The following is a 22,750-nucleotide window of genomic DNA, read 5'->3' on the forward strand; positions in this document are numbered from 1 at the left end:
TGTCCTCACTGTGACCTTGACCTTTGACCAATTTTGACCAAAATCTAATCAGCGCTAGCCATCACCCTCCTGAATCACGTGGTGTAATTTGACATTGGTAGCTTCTTCCGTTCTCGAGTTATCGTGCATACAAACAAACACACAAACAAGCAGTCATCGACTGGTACTTACGAAATCGTCAACTTGACCTCTGACCTTGTCTAATAAAAGCTGTCTCGAGAGAAGGTAGCGACGCAAACCAGAAGTTTATACGATGAATCTGTACCAAACCATCAAAAATCTTAACGTCGACCGAAGCAAAAATCTCCATTTCTCCACGCAATTATTTTATATTATTTTATCAAAGTCAAAAAACCGTAATATTCGGCCATCCACCAACAATCTTTACATAATCCGACGGCTCAGCGAGTCAGGCATGCGACGATAACCTTTATTGGGATAAAAAAAATGACTTTTAAACACCATCTTTATCGAAAACACCGTCAGCGCGCACACGCAAAACCATACGTGAGTCAACGACGCGTCTGCTCGAGCGCGCTGCATCACGTGACGACCCGTGACACGCGAGTGAAATATTTTTTATACAATCTTAAAACGTCTCCAAAACATCCGATTTTTACCAGAATTTCGACAACCGAGTTTTAAGCCTCCTAAGCGATCGCAAAAACCGAAGACAAAATTAAAATCGAAGTTAAAACGAACTCGTAATGTTGAGCGAAGCAAAAATACTCCATTTCTCCACATGAATTTACGGAATTATGTTTGACCCCACTGTGACCTTGACCTTTGACCGAAATCTAATCAGCGCTAGCCATCACCCTCCTGAATCACGTGGTGTAATTTGACATTGGTAGCTTCTTCCGTTCGAGTTATTGTGCCGAAAAACAAACACAGAAACAAACACACAAACAAGCAGTCATAGACTGGTACTTACGAAATTGTTAACTTGACCTCTGACTTTGTCTAATAAAAGCTGTGTCTGGAGAAGGTAGCGACGCAAACCAGAAGTTTCTACCATGATTCTGTACCAAACCATCAAAAATTGAATTTCTGACCTCACTGTGACCTTGACCTTTGACCGATTTTGACCAAAATCTAATCAGCACCAGTCATCACACTCCTGAATCACGTGGTGCAATTTGACATTGGTAGCTTCTTCCGTTCTCGAGTTATCTGTACCAAACCATCAAAAATTTAATTTTTGACCTCACTGTGACCTTGACCTTTGACCGATTTTGACCAAAATCTAATCAGCACTAGCCATCACCCTCCTGAATCACGTGGTGTAATTTGACATTGGTAGCTTCTTCTGTTCTCGAGTTATCGTGCCTACAAACAAACAAACAAGCAGTCATCGACTGGTACTTACGAAATTGTCAACTTGACCTCTGACCTTGTCTTATAAAAGCTGTCTCGAGAGAAGGTAGCGACGTAAACCAGAAGTTTCTACGATAATTCTGTACCAAACCATCAAAAATCGAATGTTTTGGATGTTTGACCTCACTCTGACCTTGACCTTTGACCGATTTTGACCAAAATCTAATCAGCGCTCGCCACCACCCTCCTGAATCACGTGGTGTAATTTGACATTGGTAGCTTCTTCCGTTCTCGAGTTATTTTTTGGATCTTTGACCTCACTGTGACCTTGACCTTTGACCGATTTTGACGAAAATCTAATCAGCACTAGCCATCACCCTCCTGAATCACGTGGTGTAATTTGACATTGGTAGCTTCTTCCGTTCTCGAGTTATCTGTACCAAACCATTAAAAATCAAATATTTGACCTCACTGTGACCTTGACCTTTGACCGATTTCGACCAAAATCGAATCAGCACTTGCCATCACCCTCCTGAATCACCTGGCGTAATTTGACATTGGTAGCTTCTTCCGTTCTCGAGTTATCGTGCCTACAAACAAACAAACAAACAAACAGAAATGGAAGGCATCAATATACTTACGAAATCGTTAGATTTCGTAAGTAATAAGCAGTCAAAGACTGGTACTTACGAAATCGTCAACTTGACCTCTGACCTTGTCTAATAAAAGCTGTCTCTGGAGAAGGTAGCGACGCAAACCAGAAGTTTCTACGATGATTCTGTACCAAACCATCAAAAATCGTAACGTCGACCAAAGCAAAAATCTCCATTTCACCACGCAATTATTTTATGTTATTTTATCAGTCAGAAAACCGTAATATTCGGCCATCCACCAACAATCTTTACATAATCAGATGGCTTAGCGAGTCAGGCATGCGACGATAACCTTTATTGGGATAAAAAAATGACTTTTAAACACCATCTTTATCGAAAACACCTTCAGCGCGCACACGCAAAACCTTTACGTGGGTCAACGACGCGTCTGCTTTAGCGCATTGCATCATCGGACGACCCGTGACGAGTCGAGTGAAATATTTTTTATACAATCTTAAAACGTCTCCAAAACATCCGATTTTTACCAGAATTTCGACAACCGAGTTTTAAGCGTCCTAAGCGATCGCAAAAACCAAAGACAAAATTAAAATCGAAGTTAAAAGAAACTCGTAACATCGAGCGAAGCAAAAATCTCCATTTCTCCACGCAATTATTCAATATTATTTTATTAAAGTCACAAAACCGTAATATTCGGCCATCCACCAACAATCTTTACATAATCCGACAGCTCAGCGAGTCAGGCATGCGACGATAACATTTATTGGGATAAAAAATGACTTTTAAACACCATCTTTATCGAAAACACCGTCAGCGCGCACACACAAAACCTTTACGTGGGTCAATGACGCGTTTGCTCGAGCGCACTGCATCATGGGACGACCCGTGACGCGTCGAGTGAAATTTTTTATACAATCTTAAAACGTCTCCAAAACATCCGATTTTTACCAGAATTTCGAAAACCGAGTTTTAAGCGTCCTAAGCGATCGCAAAAACCGAAGACAAAATTAAAATCGAAGTTAAAACGAACTCGTAACGTCGGGCGAAGCAAAAATACTCCATTTCTCCACATGAATTTACGGAATTATGTTTGACCTCACTGTGACCTTGACCTTTGACCGATTTTGACAAAAATCTAATCAGCGCTAGCCATCACCCTCCTGAATCACGTGGTGTAATTTGACATTGGTAGCTTCTTCCGTTCTCGAGTTATCGTGCCTACAAACAAACAAACAGAAATGGAAGTGATCAATATACTTACGAAAACTTTAGATTTCGAAAGTAACAGAGTCCGGAAGTCATCAATATACTTACGAAATCTTTAGATTTCGTAAGTAACAAACAAACGGACAGACCCAAATGCAAAACCCTCTCTTCTGGCGAGGGTACTGAGATATTGGGAAGGCAATGGATATATAATAAGAGAGGTGGGGATGAGTGCGTGAAAATACGTGATTTTTCTTCGCCCCTGTTGGACTTAGTCCGAAACGGGAGCTTGTGGATTTGGTCTCGATTTTAGTATCCGTGCATGCGTCCGTGCATCCACGACCATATTTCTGACATGTATGGACCAATTTTTTTTTCGTGCTTGACAAAAAGACAACACATGATGGTGTATATATGCTCGCCATTTTTTTTCAAGTTCAGATCCAAGATGGCCAACTGGCAGCTATTTTACAATGAATGATGACTTACATACTATGCATTTACCGATGTTGTTTAAACTTGGCAAGCAGAGAAGGAATGACGGCTTACATAAGCACGTCATTTTCTTTCCAAGATCAGACCCAAGATGGCCGACTAGCGACCATTTTAGTTGCAAAAAACAACCCCGATGTTGAACACGTCCTCAACCATTTCTCGGACATGCATTTACCGATGTTGTTTAAACTTGGCACATAAATAATGATGGCTTGCATAAGTGCATCATTATTTTTTGAGATCAAATCCAAGATGGCCGACTGGCGGCCATTTTCTTACTCAAATGTGAGCCAACCATTTCTCAGACATACATGGTCCGGTTTTCTTCAAACTTGACACAATTGCAGTACATGATAGCATACACGTGCACCTCACTTTATTTTGCGATCTGATCAAAGATGGATGACTGGTAGACTGGCGGCCATTTTAGTTGTACATAACTTGGGGCTACCCCTTTAACTCCGTACAGCAAAATTACTAAAATAACGGGAGCAAAGACAATTTACGTCTTTTTTTAACTTGTTTTGATTGTATTTTTATGAAAATAAAAGAAAATAAAAAGAGGGAAAAAGCCAAACTTTGTGACATCTTCACGAACTTCTTTGCCGTAACCAAAAGGACGGCCCTCTCGGGATCACCTTCAAAGAGATTGCAAAAAAGAAACAATATCAAGTCTTACCTGTGCTCCTGCGTTTCATGGTGACGCCAGAATATCAAATTGGAGATAGTCTGCAAGGGAGAATGAGAGAAGGAAATGAATTCGGCAGTTTGTTAAACCTCTGACAAAGTTAAACAATATTATTTGAAACATTTAGTATAGAATCTGGCCTGGTAAGTACTGTTAGGAAAAATAATGATTACGAGCCGAAACCCCGTCACAGACGGATTCCGGTCCATGAGCCCAATATGACAACCAGTGGCGGCTCTCGTAAGAGCTGGATCCCAGTCGATGTACTCCATGGACTTACCTAATGAGGCCTACAAAACGTCGTTGTACACGACATTTTTGGTGTACACTACTCCTTGTGAAGAAATCCCATGATTTGTGCACGTGACTACTTTGACGTACACCGTGTCAAAACTTCTCAGGTCACAGTACTGAGAAAAACGTGATGTGACCGCTAGGAGGAGCACAAAATTGGTCCTTCAGTATTAATATATAGATAGGAAAGCAAAGCATATTGTTATGGATTTCAGAATCTGGTCTGATGACTGCATCCATACATCCAGGTCTTCGGACCGTTATTTCCTAAAATGCATGTTCAGATGAGCCCCATCCCCATGTCTAATGGGATCTTGAATGTGATGCGTCGAGAAGGGTAAATAATAGATCCCCCCTCTTATGGGAAGCTTTTTTTCTTTATGACAGACACGTTTACACACATTTATTTTGTGAGTTCTGAAGCGCACCCTTATTTTTCCTCAGCAACATTCTTTTGCGAGCTCCAACGCCCGCCTTTTTTGAGAGCGCGTGGGTCGTCATGGTAACCGTGCGCAGGTGGGGCGGGGTGAGCTTGGGGAGAATTCCGCCCGCCGAGACGGCCCGCAGATATAAAACGAATTGGAGGTCCGTTCTGGGAGAAAGAAGTGAGAGGAAAAGGGCGAGAGAAGTGAGAAGAAAAGAAGCGAGAGAAGTAAGATGAGGCAGATAGAAGAAAGAGAGAGAGGTAAGAGGCGGGAGAAGTGAAAGAAGAAAGAGATTGAAGAGGCGAGAGAAGTGAGAGGAAAAGAGGCGAGAGAAGTAAGAAGAGGCAGAGAGAAGAAAGAGAAAGAAAGCCAGAGAGGAAAAGGAGGAGGAAGCGTGCAAGTGAGCAAGCAAGCGTGTGGTGCACGTGTGGGTGTCTGACCAGCGCCAACGAGACAATTCGTCCTTCCCAGTGGTGCGCGTGTGGGTGTGAGCAGCGCCGACAAGTGAGGTACAGGTCGGTCACCAACGTGTGAGGCACGGGTCAGTCACCGACGGACCGTATGGGTCACTGGATATCACCAGTTTCGTGAAGTGTGAGGAACTGCCCGTGTCGCAGCACCAGGGTCTAAACCTGCGACAGACGATCTCCGTGCCCTCCCAGGCGTCGACTGGCATTCAAGGCTGTTCGCGAGAGGGTGCACGGCAAGGCTGGGTGCTGGCGACGGACATGACACGCACGCACACATTTCAGGACATTTTCACTTCACGGACGACTACTCGGGTGAGCGAGACGATTCTTTCCCCCCTCCCCCCCCCAAAGGGCGGAGGAGCTCCTTGTGAGCCAACGGCCATCCATATATCGTGCCCAACTGTGTCTGCGGACGTCCTCCTGCAGTTGGGTTACTTTTTATGAGGAGGTTGGTGGCAGGATTTGCACTCCGGCCACCGTAAAACCCTTCATTCCGCAAAACACAAAAAAAATCTGAAAACCCACTCCGTGGGAGTACCTCCTGTGCAGCTTCCCTTCGCAGGGCAGCTCACCGGATGACGGGATTGGGGCAAAGCCTTCGGGACCCCCAATCTTTGATGATAGGAGGGAAACCATGGGGTAACATCCCTGGGTCAGATTGCGGGAGAGTGTGTCGGAGTGGTGCCGAGGTGTCGTCCACCAGACGGCGGTCTCCTTGGGTTAACCTGAGGCGGTCCCTTCGGGTGGGTGCCTGGAATGTCCTATCCCTAGGAGAGGATGATCACCTGTCTCTGTTATCATCTGAGCTCAAGCGTTTGGACATCGGGAAGATAATGGTGGGTGGTTACACCTACTCTTGGTCTGGTCGCACTGATGGTTACCATACCCAAGGAGTTGCTGTAGCTGTGTCAAATAAGCTGACCCCAATGATAATTGAGGTAACGCCGGTCAACGAGCGTATTATGAGATTAAGGATTCGTCACTCTTGAGGTGTCATTTCTCTGGTCTCTGTTTATACTCCGACTGAGGCGAGTGATCTCACCGTGAAGGACACATTCTACGCCACGCTCGAGTCTGTGGTTGATCAGTGCCCCAGACGAGATACACTTCTAGTCTTGGGGGATTTCAATGCATCGACTGGAACTGATAAGGATGGTTATGAGGTGTGTGTTGGTCCCCATGGGTCAGGAACTATGAACCAGAATAGCACGAAGTTCCTTGACTTTGCAAGAAGTCATGAACTTAGGGTGGCTGGTTCCTGGTTTCAGCGCCCACAAGCTCATCGCTGGACTTGGTATTCCAACGCTGGTGGTGTGGCAAAGGAGATTGACCATGTCCTCGTTGACGGTGGTTGGAGGATGATCCAGAACTGCAGGGTCTACCGGAGTGCTCAGTTCCTCAATACTGACCACAGGCTTGTTGTAGCAACTCTAAAGCTGCAGCTTAAACACTGGAGAATGGTACCATCCCAGCCTCGGCTGGATGTTGGCAAGCTCAGGGATGAGACTAGCTAAGGAGTTTGCGAACAGGCTGAGTGGACACTTGTGGGGTCTGGGTGCTTTTGGGGGTCCTGAAGAGTTGTGGAATGCCTTCAAGACTACCGTTCTTGATGTTGCCGGTGGATGTCTTGGAACTCACCGCAGGGCAAAGAAGAATTTTGTCTCTCAAGGGACACTGGATACCATTGACCAGAGTCGCAGGGCCAGGCTGAATGGCAGAGCTGAGCTCTTCAGGGAGCTGAGGCATAAAACTGCACGCGCACTGAGGGTGGACAAGTAGGCCTATGTGCGAGGAATCTGTGAGGGGGTAGAGCATCACCTGTGGACAGTTGATTCTCGTCCCGCTTTCAGGGGAATTCGCGCATTGCGTTCATCCAAGCCCATCCCTCGGAGCACTGCAGTTCGAGCGGAGAGTGGTAGGCGCTTGACAGAGGAGTCTGAAGTGAAGGCCCGCTGGGCCGGTTACTTTGAGCGGTTGTACCAGGCTGATCCCCCAGCTGTCGAGTTGGACGTCAAGGGTGTTACAATCCCTGTTGCTGACCCCCGAATCAACTGTGGTCCACCTTCGCTTGTGGACACACGGGCTGCGGTGAACCGGTTGAAACGGGGCAAAGCTCCAGGGATCTGTGGCATCCATGCTGAACTTCTAAAGGCTGGTGGAAATGCTGCACTCGTGTCGTTGCATGCAGTTCTGTGCTCTGCCTGGAAAACAGGCATCACCCCAACTGACTGGAAGAGGGGCCTTGTTGTTCCTCTCTGGAAAGGGAAGGGTGATCGCCAAGACTGCAACAACTACCGAGGGGTGACGCTGCTCTCAGTGCCGGGCAAGGTCTTTGCTCGGATATTTCTTGATAGGATTCGCCACCATCTGCTTGAGCACCAGCGTCCAGAGCAGTCAGGCTTTCCACCAAAGAGGTCAACGATTGACCGTATCCTTGCTCTTCGTGTCCTCACCGAACACAGACGAGAGTTTTGGCAGGGGCTGCTTGCAGCCTATGTTGATCTCTGTAAAGCGATCGATTCAGTGAATCGGGATGTCCTCTGGAGGATTCTTGGTCTTCGAGGGGTGCCACCGAAACTGATCAATCTGATGTCTGAACTCTACTCTGGTACTGAGAGTCTTGTGAAGTGTAGTGGTACCATCTCTGACTTATTTCCAGGTGTTGATGGTGTTCGTCAGGGGTGTGTACTGGCCCCCACACTTTTCAGCACTTGTATGGACTGGATTTTAGGGAGGATGTCGGAGAGATCAAGCTGCTGTGCATCGTTTGGGAATGTCAAGATCTCGGACCTTGATTTTGCAGATGATGCAGTCATCTTTGCGGAGACTTTAGATATCTTTTTGGGGGCCCTCGAGGTGCTGAATGAGGAGTCGGAGCTGCTGGGATTACGGGTTTCTTGGGTCAAAACTATAGGCCCTGTCACACCTTGACGATTTCGCCAGCGTATGCCGATTTATGAAAAATTTGTCTAAAACGCTGGTGCACGTCAAATACGTTATGGGTACGTTTTGTATACGTTAAGAGCACGCTGAAAAACACTGCCATACGTCGTAGTACGCTGGCTTTAAACGTTGTACTTTTGGGTTTTCCTCAAATTTTTTCATGCTTGAAATTTTACGACATATGCCGGCGTATGACTCACACGTTCCGCTGCGCTGGCCATAAGTTGTAGGCACGTTATGCGATCGTTGACACACGTCGAAACACGTTACTTGAAAGTACTACTACGACCAACATCGACATCACTAAATTCTCTCGAACTACTACTACTACTACTACTACCACTACTACTACTACTACTACTACTACTACTACTACTACCAACAACGACATCACTAAATTCTCTCGAACTATACTGCCACTACTACTTATAACATCGACATCACTAAATTCTCTCGAACTACTACTACTTCTACTGCTACTGCTACTTACATTGACATCTACTCAACATGGAGTCTGGAACACTGACAGGTTCCTCTTGTGAAGCCCATTTGTATATACCAATTCCCCTAAACGCTGTCATTACGCCATTATACGGTAGATGTAAGTTAGAAACACGTTCAATAAGTTATGTGGTCATCCGGAAGACGTCAATCAAATTCGTCGACATACGCCAATGTGCGTTTGAGATACGTTACACATAGGTTCAAAGCACGTTACTCGTAGGTTAAAAAATACGTTTCGGGTATGCTAAACATTACCTCGACGTGTTTCGACTTATGAGTAACTTCCAAGTAACGTGTGGCCGACGTGTTTAAAAGATCGCGGAGCATGCCGAGAACTTATGCCAGCGTATGCGGAACTTGTGAGCCATACGTCGAATACGTCGTAAAATTTTCAGCATGCTTGAAATTTCACGACGTACTCGACGTATCACAGAATATGCCAACATACTTCATTGTTTTTCAGCGTGCTCCTAACGTATACACAACTTACCCATACCATATTCGACGTGTGCCAGCGTTTTAGACACATTTTTCGTTGGTCGGCATACACTGGCTAAATCGTCAAGGTGTGACTGCGATGTTGACACTTCCAATTTTCAGGCGGTTATGATTTAAATCGGCGTGCGGCAGGTTTTTAACAGAGAACGCCACGAGTTCGTCGGTGATACGTGCAGCACGCTATGACTAAGTTAAACTATCGTTGGGCATAGGTTGTGAACGCTGACAACAGGCTAAGCATTCGTTGGTATAAGTTATCTTTAACACAACAAAACGTTCTGTGCCCGTTACTAATACGTTATGCATATGACCAACACGTTATGAATACGACCAAAACTTTAAAAAAAAACTCAAAACTTCAGCGTACGCCAACGTTTTACGTGCATTTTTATACGTTGCCATTCCTGGCTAAATCGTCAAGGTGTGACAGGGCTCTAAGATCCAGGATTTCGGTGACATCTTGGATGCTGCTGTCCTGTCTGTGTCTGTTTGTGGTGAGGATGTTGAGGTCGTGGAGAGATTCACTTACCTTGGCAGTGATATTCATGTCTCTGCTGGCTGTGAATCAGAGGTCAATAGACGTCTGGGTCGGGCCTGGGGAGTCATGGATTCACTGGATCATGGGGTGTGGCGCTGCCGGTACCTGTGCGGGAGGACGAAAGTCCGAGTCTTCAGGTCCTTGGTACTTCGTCTTGCTCTATGGATGTGAGACTTGGACTCTGACCAAGGATCTGAGACGGAGACTTAATTCCTTTGGTACCAGGTCTCTTCTGAGAATCCTTGGCTATCGCTGGTCGGATTTTGTGTCCAACGTGCGGTTGCTGAGAGAGACTCGGATGAGATTTGTTACCTGCATAGTCCGTGAGCGTCAGTTGCGGCTGTATGGACATGTGGCTCGTTTTCCTGACGCTGATCCTGCTTACCAGATTCTCTCAGCGAGGGAGTCTCATGAGTGGAGGAGGCCAGTGGGCCGACCACGTTCCTCGTGGTTGCAGCAGGTTGACCATCATCTCAAGGAGATGGGGATGGGCCTGGCATCTGCCTGGGGGATCTATTCCTTCTATTGGTCTAGCATTGTCTGAACCGAGATAGACTGGGAGGTAATTACCACAGATTTGACCAAGAATTGTCGGCACGCACCAGCGGTTAAAATGCTCGGCCGCCCTAATTAAAATCTAATTAAGATAACATTGGTGCTTTACCGAGGGTGCGCTCCCCGCTCAGGTAACCATGTCACCTCTAGTTAAACGGCATAATTAGACGGCGGACACTGGAACTCGTGGTTAACTGGGTGGATTTTGTGGTTTTAAAACAACCCACCATACCACAACGTTAATTGTGAGCGTTGACACCAGGTCCAGCTCTTCCGAGGGCAACCGGGGATTAATCCCCCTGAGTGACAAGCTGGTGTCTGGCCGCAACAATATGTTTGACAGATTCCTCCTCCTCCTCCTTCACCTCCTCCCACCACTCTCCTCTTCTTCTTTATCTTCCACCACCACTCTCCTCCTCCTCTTCCTCTACCTCACCTTCCCCCTCCACCACATTCCACACACTCCCCCTGAACCACATTCCTTTTCCTCCCTCAAGTTGGAAGCAGTCCCATGTTTGTTATTATTATTATTATTATTATTATTATTATTATTATTATTATTATTGTTATTCCTTTCAGATTGCCAATTTGCAGAGATACGTGACGTTGGGAAAATATCGTTCAAGATCCCGAGCTCAGAGCACAGGAAACCACTGATAAATAAACAGCACTCTCTTCTCTACCTTGTAACATCGCTGTAGGATCATGCTTGCAGTCGGCTGGACCTTCACCGTATACAAGTAGAACGTACGTGCCGGGGCAAAATCGGGCGTTTTGGGCAGCTCCTGATGGGAAAACAAAATAAATGCAGGATGTGAAAAACAGCAAAACAAGAATCACGGTGACACCAACTATCCACTGCTAATATTGCGAAACTCAAAATTAAAAAAGTACAATCAAATGTTATTACAACCTCCTCTTTTGATTAATTATTTCACCCAGGAAAACAAGGTGTAGATACGGATCGATTTCCCAACCTTTCCTCTTCATATCAATCCGTGCCATTTCCTTATCCTTGTGCATGTATCGATGTGAAAACTCATTTCACTTGCTGTTGTTAATTCCGCCCACCGAAAGTGGACGGAGGTTAGGTTTTCACCCCTGTCTGTTTGTTTGTGTGCAGGATATCTCAAAAGGTTGTGGATGGATTCGGACAAAACTTGGTGGACACTTTGGGTGTGTGACAAGAACAAATCGATTCAATTTTTGCTGAAGATTCGAATCCGGATCCAATAATTTGTTTTAATGATTCTTCACCATTGAGTGATACGGCTAAAACCGATATTTAGCATGACATATCAAAAAGTTGGAGATGGATTCGGACGAAACTTGATGGACAAGGACAAATTGATTGGATTTTGGTGAAGATCCAAATCTGGATCCGGATAAGAGAATTCTTTCATTTAAAAAGTGATTCTTCACCGTTGAGAGATGGGGCCAAAAACGACATGCAGTAATAGCAAGATATTTCAAAAATATATTGGGCCCGATATGTTCTACTCGATTAGACATTGTGTGGCAGAGGTATGCACTCCACAGAGTGCCATTCTACTTTCAACATGTAACTTTCAAACTGCCTTGAAACTTTTCCTTGGATAATGGAATTTTTAAATAATCAAAGCATTTATAACCGCAGTCTGACACGGTGGTACAGGGGTAGCACACACCCTTTTAGTCATCTTGCCTGTGTTTTGAACCTCAACTCAGCTATAAACTGTCATCCCAGCATTCCGCAGGTTGGGGGAGTCATCAATGTGTTTTTTTTTAAGTGATACTTTAAAAAAAAGTTCCTCGGATGTACGTTAAACGGGATGTCCCGTGTGCCGGCATTAGATGGTGGATGTTAGAGACCCACGGTGTCCTTCATGAAGAGTAGGTGTCTAAGCAAGTTATTACCCACATCCTGAACAAATTAGAAATTCTTGCCGTGTCCAGTCGAAGGGCAGGTCTTGCGAGCCGGTTCTTGAAATATTTGGACCAAACTTATTGATACAAACTGGGAATAATTAGAGCTATGAAAGTATTGGTGGTATTTCCGTTAGTGTCGGTAGTAGTATCAATCGTAGTAATGAATATTTGGGGACATTGAAAAAGTAGCACTATAGTAGAGTTTTCATGTGAAGATCTCAATGCACAGTGGAAGTAATCATTAAAGATCTTAACATAACAGAAGGCATTCTGGAATTACTGCAAAAAAAAAAAAAAATCTTTCAATCAATCTTCGAAGTAGATAAAGAATAAAAAGCGAATATTCTCAACGTTATTGGAATCTCCCAGGATGAGGCCAAACGGAAAAGGTCTGCTGCTCTCATATCGCATGTGGGATGGTGGTTTATGGTTGTTACCACCTCTCCTCCAACCTGGATCCATCTGATCTCTCAGTACTTTGACCCTCTCCAGCACCACCAGAATGTACATGTTCCTGCAACCCCCTCATTCAAAATCCCGGCAAGGTAGACACCTCAACTCCTTGGTTCCTCGCTTCTCCCATGTGTGAAACCCCCTTCTTGAGGCTGTGCTATCCCACTCTTCACTCTTAGGGTTCAATAAAATGGTGCACCCCATTAAATCCTCCCTAACCCAACCCTCTTACATTCAGGTTGCTGTGTTTCCTCTTTTTCTGCCTCTCACCATCTTTGTTCATTCCCACTGCCTTAATGTGAGTTCATATCCTTTGTCGCCTGGCTCTTCCACAAGCCGAGAACTTGAGAAGAAAAAAAAAAAGTCAATGGAAAAAAAAGTTCCATTGTGGAGTAGCAAAACAGAAGTCTGTGTAGAGCTGCTATATATACATGCAACTTCCAAGCATTTCAATTGCCTACACAACAGGTAATTCAAGATACCTGTTCACCATCTCAGATCATCCTCCACCTAAAGCCATGATCTTTTCTACCCCCATTAAGCCTCCCTCCTCCCCCTCAAGCCCACCTCTTTCCTTCCTGAGAGTTTGCTTCTGTATCCATCCTGTGCCACCCTATGTGTCCTCCCATACTCCTCATTCTTCCCATTTCCCTTGTTTCTCCAAGTCTCCATCTGTTTTGTCCCTCAACCCCACTATTGGTGTGTTCCTCCCTCTTTCTGCTGTTCCTATTGTTTTGTTGCATCCTGATCCATTCTGTGTTCTTGCTCTTCCATGAGCGTTGACCTTGTACACAAAAAAGATCCAAAAATAAAAACAGTTATATTACTTTTATGGTGGATGGAAAGAAACATTTTTCAGGGGATGCAATGAACTCCAAATTATCCAAAAATAAATAAACATCGAGTTACTTCGACGGGCAACAAACTAATTATACTAGCGATACCCGTGCACGTGCACGGGATAGCAGTACAACATAGTTGGTAGCAGATGACAGACCGTACACGGGGAATGACAAAAATACGCATTGTGCAAAATGCAAGTGGTACTATGGAACGCCAAGACTTCCCAAACATTGTCGACATGTCCGCTAAGTGCCACAGCAATTTCATAGGGATCGTGTGACGGCGAGCCGAGTTTTTAGTGTGCAAGCTTGGTATTATAATAGAGATCAGTGACAAACCCGCATGAAGGATGTGATCAATAATGACACGATTGTTCAAGCTTGCAACCCCAATCCGACGTTTCAAATGTTCTGGTTTGTCCTTGGGGAAAGTAAAAAAAATAAATAAACTGGAGTAATTAGACTGCGCACAGTCGACGGGTATGCCTCCGCTCTCCCGCACAAACACTTGAGTATTGACATATTTGACCCTTGACCTTTATCATATCTGGCCCAAAATCTAATGAGTTAATTCCCCTGTCTAACTTTACCTTTGTACCAAGTTTGATGAAATTCTGTCCAATATTTCTTGAGTTAGGGCGTAAACAGTAAAATTTCAGAGTTTGACCTTGACATTTGACCCTTGACCTTTATCACATCTGGCCCAAAATCTAATCACTTAATTGCCCTGTCTTACTTTACCTTTGATTACCTTTGATTACCTTGACTTTACCTTAGCAAGTTTGATGAAATTCTACAATTTGCTTCTTGAGTTATCGCGTAAACGAAAATCCAGATGGACGGACAACCCAGAAACATAATGCCACCGGCACCCTTGGTGCAGAGGCATAAAAAAACCTCTAAAACCTCAGCACACCTGCAAGCTGATGAAGTTCTCTGACAGCATGGTGTAAAGCATCCCCTTTGCCTCCTTGGATGGAATCATGGCAAAGTCCTCCACCTGCTTCTGCTCGAGGTGCCTCTTGGAAAGGAGCAAACGGAAAATACGTGCAGGTCGGGAACCAAACCTGCAACGTCACCTTGGAATCATCATCACATGATTGTGGTCAGGTCATTACAACCCTTGTGTGTCTCCTCAATATCCCATATGTACGTCCATGCGATAAATCCCAAATTATCTGGTTGCGATTATGAAGCGAAACAGGCAAACTCTCGGAATCCCGACCGGATGACCGCTCACCGTTCTTGCACAATCGATACGAGCGAGCATTGTGCGAGGGTACGCAGGGACGTGTGCAAATCTGGTAGATGGTCGTCAAGGGTGTCCAACACTCAGGAAGACCATGGTAATCCACACTTTGCCGACATTATGGATCTAATCTTGATCTAATCTGTCATGGAAGCCTTGTATGCAAAATTAATATAACTAGTGCGAGCCCGTAAAAAAAATTATCTATCTATAATTCCAGCAATGTGTGTGTGTCTGTCTGTCTGTCTGTCTGTCTGTCTGTCTGTCTGTCTGTCTGTCTGTCTGCGACTGCCGTTTCTCGACGACCACTGGTCTGATCGGATTGAAACCTGCCAGGAATATTGCCGGGGCCCCGCAGATGTGCCTTTTCGAGGTTTGATATCGATCGGACAAGCGGTTCCCAAGTTACAGAAATTTATCTGTCGGCCAATGACAAGACACGGTGCTATGACATCACGAATGACGCCACAATTAATGTTTTTTTTTTGTACGATCGACGGTCCAATCTGACTGAAACTTGCCAGGAATATGGCCGGATGTGCTTTTCAAGGTTTGATATTAATCGGACGAGCGGTTCCCAAGTTACGGCCATTTATCTGTCAACCAACAAGACAACACAATTCTTCTTCGTTTGATATGACGTCACAATTGATGCTGGGGACCTGAGTATGTTTCCCAAGTTATGGCCATTTATGATACGGTTGGTCCAATCTAATTGAAATAATGCCCCAATCCAGTCGTCGTTTACGCACCTACGGGCCCGTACTAGTAATAATAAATAAATATTCAAACCGCGAGCAAGAAACAACAACCACACAGGCCGTTACTTTGCTCTCGCGTGCCCGTACGTGCGTGGCCCGGAAGTTTGCATATCGCAGTTACGATTTTTCGCAATTTAGTTTTAATGGCCAATTATTCAATTAGCGCCAACGTATTTTGCTTTTTCGCAATGTCGTCACAAGGAAAAACAAAAAGAGAAGAAGAGAAGAGAGAGAAAAATTTTTTTACTTCCTGGTTCGGAGCATACCAGCTCACTCTGATGTTACCAAAATTTATGCACCGTCTAATATGAAAACGATCATAACTTGGGGCATTGTGTTTATCTATAAATGCGCATAAGAAATCGAGAAATTTCACACACACACACACACACACACACACACACACACACACACACACACACACACACACACACACACACACACACACACACATTGCTGGAATTATAGATAGATGTGCAAGCTGAAAGCATCAAACACCGATGAACAAGACCACTTATAAAGTATTCTCTACCGGATCGACTTGTAATAGGTATTGGGGACCCCAAAATCCATAATCTATCGAGCTGATTCAAGTGCAGTGTGTTTCGGTGCACAGGTAAGGAGCATGCTTACAGCTCAGTGTTACAACTACAGGTAAATGTGGGGGCATAAAGGTGTGTGGAAGTTGAGGGAAATCAAATAAGTAATTTGTATGTAACATGTGCAAAGAGAATCAGAGCTTTTCACAAAGGTATCCGATTCCTTCTGGTGTCTGAGTTACTACCTCCACCACCTCAGGTGGACGGAGGTTACGTTTTCAGCCGTCTGTGAGCAGGATATCTCAAGTTATGGACGGATTTGGACGAAAATTTGTGGAGCGGTTGGGTTTGTGACAAGGACGAATCGATTAGATTTTGGTGAAGATCCGAATGTGGATCCGGCCTATCGGTGGGATGCAAAACAAAGTGTTCAGCCTTGTGGAGGTAAGCGCTCTACCGAGTACCGTTGTAGTTGGTGAAGAGATTATCATCTACCCAGTGAACCTATTGTTATGTTATGAGAACCAGAAATGTCCCATTTTTACCCCCAAAACCTGCTTCCAAACTTCTGGCCTGCAGTACAAGAGAAAAAAAAATATGAATAAATAAACAAATAAATCCTCAAAATAACCACTCATCGTTCGATAAAGACAAATAGAGCATTATAAGAGAAGAGAGTTACTACAACGGTGACAATGCTTAACAAGCGTTTCCATGACCTTCCCAAAAGGATACTGACAGCGTAAGAGCCTCCGCTGCTTTCAGGATATTTGCTCATAACTTCCATCTGTAACACACACGTCCAATTTACAAACAATACAGAAAAATGTTGATTTATACAAGTGTTTAACACACTCTCGATACACTCGTATAATTCGTAATGCAACATTCATACGTTTCCACCATTGAACTGAGCATGTTATGACAACCGAGATGAGAGGCCTTTTGTTTATATCGTAATGGGTGCTTGTGGAACCTGCACTCGGATCAGTCGGGGAGCTAGTTATGCTATTGTGTGAGGATAAGAAGAAACATATGAGTGGCAGATGATAACAGAGTGGTCGATAACAGACATTGAACACGAAGGCGCCGATGTCACAAATCGCCACTCAGCGTCAATATTATTAGGTTGGAGTGTCTGTTCCTCATTATGTTGCATCTCTGTTCAGCTTTGTTTCTAACAATGGGTGGGCTTCCCGAAGGCAGGTGGGCTGCCACAGATAGTATCCACATGATGTCATGCCAGGACGGTCTCGTCTGTAAGGAGACATCGGAAACTAGCCTTTTACGAGTAAAACCAGTTCTTCATTCTACTTTGAGCTGTCTTGTCTGGGGTGTCTTGGCAAATCTTTTGTTTCGTTTAAACTTGATCGATTACAGATCGGAAATCCACCAAATGGTGACGTCACGGCAGTTGTGCATACAAAACAACTGAACTAACTGCTTGGTGCGGCGTATTCTGGTGATCCGAAGCACCATGGAGTTGCCTACCGAGTCGTCGACCAACAGGCTGAGGTATTGGTCCAGCACAGGCTTGGTCATCTTGTTTTCCTTGGGCAAAGCATGCATAATCTGCACGTACATGAAATAAACACGCGTGAGCGCATGCATATACTCCTTCAGGACTAAGCACAACATACCATGCAAGGCCTTGCAGTACCTCAATGGATGATATTGGCTTTGTGACGGCAGCGTTACCCGGTGTCGTAAGCTCGCTTAGACGCAGCATTGTCCGTACAATCTCGCCGGCTGTCTGTAAGAAACCAGCTCGATTGTGTTACAGCATATGCGCAACAACGTGGCGTCAATTCACGGCTCCCATTCACCTGTGCAGGTCTGTGGAGGCCCCTCCCCTCCCCCTAACCCCATTCATGTCCACCTTCAGGTGTGGCAAAAGCCTTTCACCACGAGCACACAGCATTTACCTTGTCCAGCTTGCTCGCCACCGCAGATACGATGGCCTGGTCACGGAAGAACTGGTGGAAGCGTTCAAAGTTTACATGCCAATAGATACCATCATCTGGAGGTATCTGCAACCACAAAGAATACCTATCAATGTCTGATATTCCAGTTAAAAGCCCCAATATATTCCCTTGACCTCATAACCGTTTTGTGTACCGAGACTAAACCACCCATACCTCTTCCATGCTCTTCTTTGCCTTCTTCGCCAATGGTTGCTCCTCGTCGTGATCCAATGATGAGTGCCGTCGCTTTCCTCGCCCTTTGCAAGACGAATCGCAACAACTGTCAGTGCATTATGTTAGTGCATGGCATGCATCAAACTACAACAGCACTCAGTGGAGCATATACCTACCTCCGCCAGGTTGAACAGTCTACGTTTTGTATCCCAGTAATAGGCCGGATCTGCAGCCGGACCTGAACCAAAATCTAATCGGCTTGGTCTTGTCACCTACTCAACCCATCCACCAGGTTTCGTCCAAATCCGTGCGTAACTGTTTCAGATATCATGTGATGCAGTATATAGTTTGGGCCCAATCTCTCAAAGGTGGTCACTTTATAAAAAAAAAAATATATATAAATTTATGATCCAGATGTTCGCCGCAATCGAAATAATTGGTCCTTGTCACACACCCAACTTGTCAATCAAGTTTTGTCCGAATCTATCCATAACTTTATGAGGTAACAATACTGGGGAGGATAACAACAAGAATAGGACAAATGGCCTCGCTGTTGTTCAGTCAACGTGCCATCAAGAGATTGTCGGATTTCCTCGATGAGTGGAACCAGTGGGTGGCCCTTCATGGTGTCCTTTCCCATAAGCTTTCCCTTCAAGTTGTGGTTCCACAAGGCATCCGATTCTCTTGAAAACTAGCTTTACCACATCGTCAACGGCTCTACCCCGTGTAGAAAGACACAACACACCGATGAAAGGCCAGCGGCTGTTGAATCCATTTCATCAGACCTGGACAAGGTAAGCCACTGGTCAGTTCCTTGGAACATGAACATGACATTCAACACCAGAAAGTCACACACGATCACATTGTCTCTCGCTAAGGATCAACAACCAAACAACCCAATCTACTTTGCTGGAAAGCCACTTGAAGAGGAGCAGTCCCTATCCTGTAATTGCTTGCTTCACTATCTGTCATAACCTGCTGTGGGAGGATATTTCGGTTTGCAAACTGGCATCAGAGGCCAACCTCTGTTTGGGTATTCTCAATGGAGGTAAGGAATCCCTGAGCCATAAGGTGCTCATCACAGTGTACAAAGCTTTCATACTGGCTTCCATGGAGTATCGCTCCGCACTCTGGGCTGGTGCTCCTGCTTTCCACTTTGTTGTTCTTCTTGATGTGGACAAAAACAACGCCTTCCACAGCATTGGAAGGCCAAGACAAGAAGTGGATTCCCAGGGACTGTCATTCCCCACAAGGACTGTCCGCAAGATTGTGTGGACTCTATTTTATACAAACCTAAATTTTGTTTTCTTCTCCTGCCCTGTCCATCCTCGATCCTTCCCAAAACCACCTCAGGCAGCACGAGTTCCTCAACAAACCCTCACCTGCTCATCCACCCAAAATCCAGGCAGGTTGCTCACCTGCATTTATTTACCCTCTTATTCTCCCGAATGTGGATTAGTCTCAGTGTGTCCGCCGTCTCATCGTGCTCACCCACACACCTCCAAAATATTTTCTGAACATACTCGTTCTTTCCCAGTCGGTTCCTCTCCGGCTATTGTTACTTCTTTGTTGTTCTTATTCCTCTTTTCTTCCTCGAGCATCTCAACCCACTCGCTCAGCCAAATACATTTTGGAACATATGGTTTTTCTACAATACTCAAGAATGGAAGGCTTAGGGTGGATTTTTAAAACAACCTCAGAGTTTACCAGAGAGTGAACTGGACTACGTTTAACAACAGTATTCTGAGAACACCAAGTCTGAGTAGGAGTCGAGGCTCATGGAAAAGTTTTGAGAGCGCAGCGTTTCCACGGTAACAAAGGATTATAAAGAGGATAAAGATGGAAATCTTGTGCACCGATTCAGTGTGAGCTATCCTTCCTGGTCAGAGTAAAACATGGACAAACGTTCAGATAAAATAGCCTCTAGATTCAAGATGTGTCACAACTTCAAAACACAGAATACTCAACACTATTTCAGAGGATTTGACGCACAATCTGGAAGGAGAGTTTGACTGCAAGCATTTAGTATATATATATATATATTTTTAATCAAATTACAAACTTGGACTCCATTCCAATAATTCTGTCCCATATTGACCAGACTGGTACACTTACCAGACTTACCTCTAACACCGAAGGTGGACACAGTATGGGCAAAAGCATCCCACTCGACCTTTAATCATTGCTCACCAGTGAGTGGGATGGTCGGGATGGCATACTCTTCCCTTTCCACCGACTCGAGAGTCGGTGCGGCGGCCTGCACTGCCGTCCCAATGACCTGGGGACACTTCTGCAGAAAGTGTGTGTTGACCAGGTCACAAAACGTTTTTGCCACCTCACTGTACTGAATGTCACAGCCCTCTGCAGAAGAACAAAGGCAAAGGTTAAATGTCCACACACGTTATTATGGAGACTGAGCTATAAAGTTGTGTTGCACACTGGGACTTTAAATCAGCTGATAATAAACAAGGGTGAGGGGGTGGGAGAGGGAGGACACAATATCCTGGAAAGGGATGACGTGCTTGGGAGGGTTAATGAGCGTAAAGATCATGGTTGTGGATGAAAGATGACCTGAGATCGTGGTGGACAGCTGTCTTAAAAACCTGGAGAGAAGAATGAGATTGAAAAGACTGAGGGGGTTGGTTCCACAGGTTGGGGGAGGAAGGAATGAGTGGAGATGTGCAGCGAGTCTGAGCGTCTGGATTTTGGGAGTTGTTGTGTTGCTCTGCTCACTGCTGATCAGAACAGGCCTGCGGCACAGAGACAGCCAATCAATCTCCCAGGAGCGACCCAGAGATCCCTCACATCTGTGATGTTGTACTCTTGTCTAAGTGGAGCCAGGACCACACAGTCTTCCATAATAAATTTTGGATTTTGACAGTTTCGCCAGAAAGTGGTAAATGGCAGACTGCATGTGCCCCAGATAAACCTGGAGGGTGGAAATGTGACATGGAAATGGCAGAGGGTGCAAGATCAGAAAGAAGGGGGTAGAAAAACTGCATGAACGTGATAGACCCAGAAACTCAGATTAATCGCAGGACATTCCAATGATCTTGAAGGCCTTGATCTCCATGGCATCAAGCTGATCAAGGTATGAGGCAGGGGTGCCAGCCCAGAAGGGAGAGCAGTGTTCCATCAAGCTGCGGACGAATGCTTTGCAGGTGGATAAGAGTTCAAGTGTGCCAAGGAAGGACTTTGTACGACAGAGGATGCCCAGTTGGCGGCTGGCTTTTCAGGCCAACATTGGAATACGGTTCACCCAAGAAACATCATGGCTGAGAGTGAGACCCAAAAGTTTGAGTGGCGGAACTTCTTTGAGAGGATTGTTAAGGAATTAGTTGGGAGGCTTTGCCAAATCGGTTCTTTTGGAGAGATAGATTGAGAATGTGGGATTGTCAAGATTAAAAAAACATCTACCAAGTGTTAAGATTGCAGTAATTTAAAAACTAGGACCACTGCACCTGTAGCTTATCTGGGCCATGGCCTAATGTTGTAACCCAAATTTTGTAGCATTCTGACTGGTGGGGCTGGAGAAGATTTTTGAAGAAATTTACAAAGTCGGCTCTTTTGACCTGCTTCAAGTCATGTGACAGGAACGAGCTTTGCAATTCCTGTTACCAGTCGGGAGAGGAACGTTGCTGCCAAATTTCAGCCGGATCGGTCGAGCGGTTTGGATGGAGATGTTGAAAAGGGAGACGGATGGATGGAGCACGATGACAATACCTTATCTGGAATGTAAATTCCAGATAAGCTGAAAACCATAAAGAATTCTGTAATTTGCATCATTAGTGGAACAGCCACTGCTGTTCACAGGCGGTGTGACATACTGCAAAAATATGGCTTATCTTTAAGGCAACAATCACCGCCAATGTCAATTCACCACAACTATGCTTTTAGCTCACCTGGAACGTTGTTCCGGGGAGCTTATGGGATGCCGCGTCGTCCGTCTATCCGCAAATACACGAACGATTTCAATGAAACTTCACCACAACGTTCATCACAGTGTATGTACCAAAGTTTGTTCATGGCATTAAAAAATAAAAATCCAAAAGGTATTTACTTTCTTCTCCTTCCATATTTTGTGGGTCATCCATCGCTACCAGTGGTTCCCTGGTTATCTGATTCCAGCTACTATCAGGTGAGTGCCCAGGGGTATTGCCCCTATGTTTGCATACAAAGTCGAGGTTTGTGGAGGAGCTATAACATCGGATGGATGAGAAGGTAATAGAACAAAAGGATGCACACCAAGAGCAGGGTTGAGGGACAAAAAATTGGACAAATAAGGGATGTGGGGAAGAAAGATGGGTAGAAAAGGA

The 22,750-nt window shown here is 45.0% G+C and overlaps 1 protein-coding gene across 4 annotated transcripts in view; it reads right to left on the reverse strand.

Annotated features, from left to right (window-relative positions):
* The window catches only part of POLR3C (RNA polymerase III subunit C), a 49,377-nt gene that overhangs the window by 18,234 nt on the left and 8,393 nt on the right, over positions 1-22,750 (reverse strand). For 2 of the 4 annotated variants that reach the window (XM_085849462.1, XM_085849461.1), the window contains exons 3-12: positions 20,625-20,795; positions 18,435-18,517; positions 18,222-18,326; positions 17,957-18,049; positions 17,788-17,868; positions 17,032-17,083; positions 14,988-15,048; positions 14,664-14,814; positions 11,228-11,329; positions 4,309-4,358 (exon numbers count right to left, since the gene is read on the reverse strand). In XM_085849462.1, the coding sequence (XP_085705588.1) occupies positions 4,309-4,358; positions 11,228-11,329; positions 14,664-14,814; positions 14,988-15,048; positions 17,032-17,083; positions 17,788-17,868; positions 17,957-18,049; positions 18,222-18,326; positions 18,435-18,517; positions 20,625-20,795 (949 nt within the window). Of the gene's footprint in view, positions 1-4,308; positions 4,359-11,227; positions 11,330-14,086; positions 14,169-14,663; positions 14,815-14,987; positions 15,049-17,031; positions 17,084-17,787; positions 17,869-17,956; positions 18,050-18,221; positions 18,327-18,434; positions 18,518-20,624; positions 20,796-22,750 lie in introns of all 4 variants that reach the window. The other 2 variants (XR_015050212.1, XM_085849463.1) reach the window with 2 other exon arrangements.

This window comes from Eptatretus burgeri, chromosome 12 (genome assembly GCF_056783735.1).
Source record: "Eptatretus burgeri isolate ZD-2024b chromosome 12, Ebu_testis_v1, whole genome shotgun sequence".
NCBI classification, from domain to species: domain Eukaryota; kingdom Metazoa; phylum Chordata; class Myxini; order Myxiniformes; family Myxinidae; genus Eptatretus; species Eptatretus burgeri.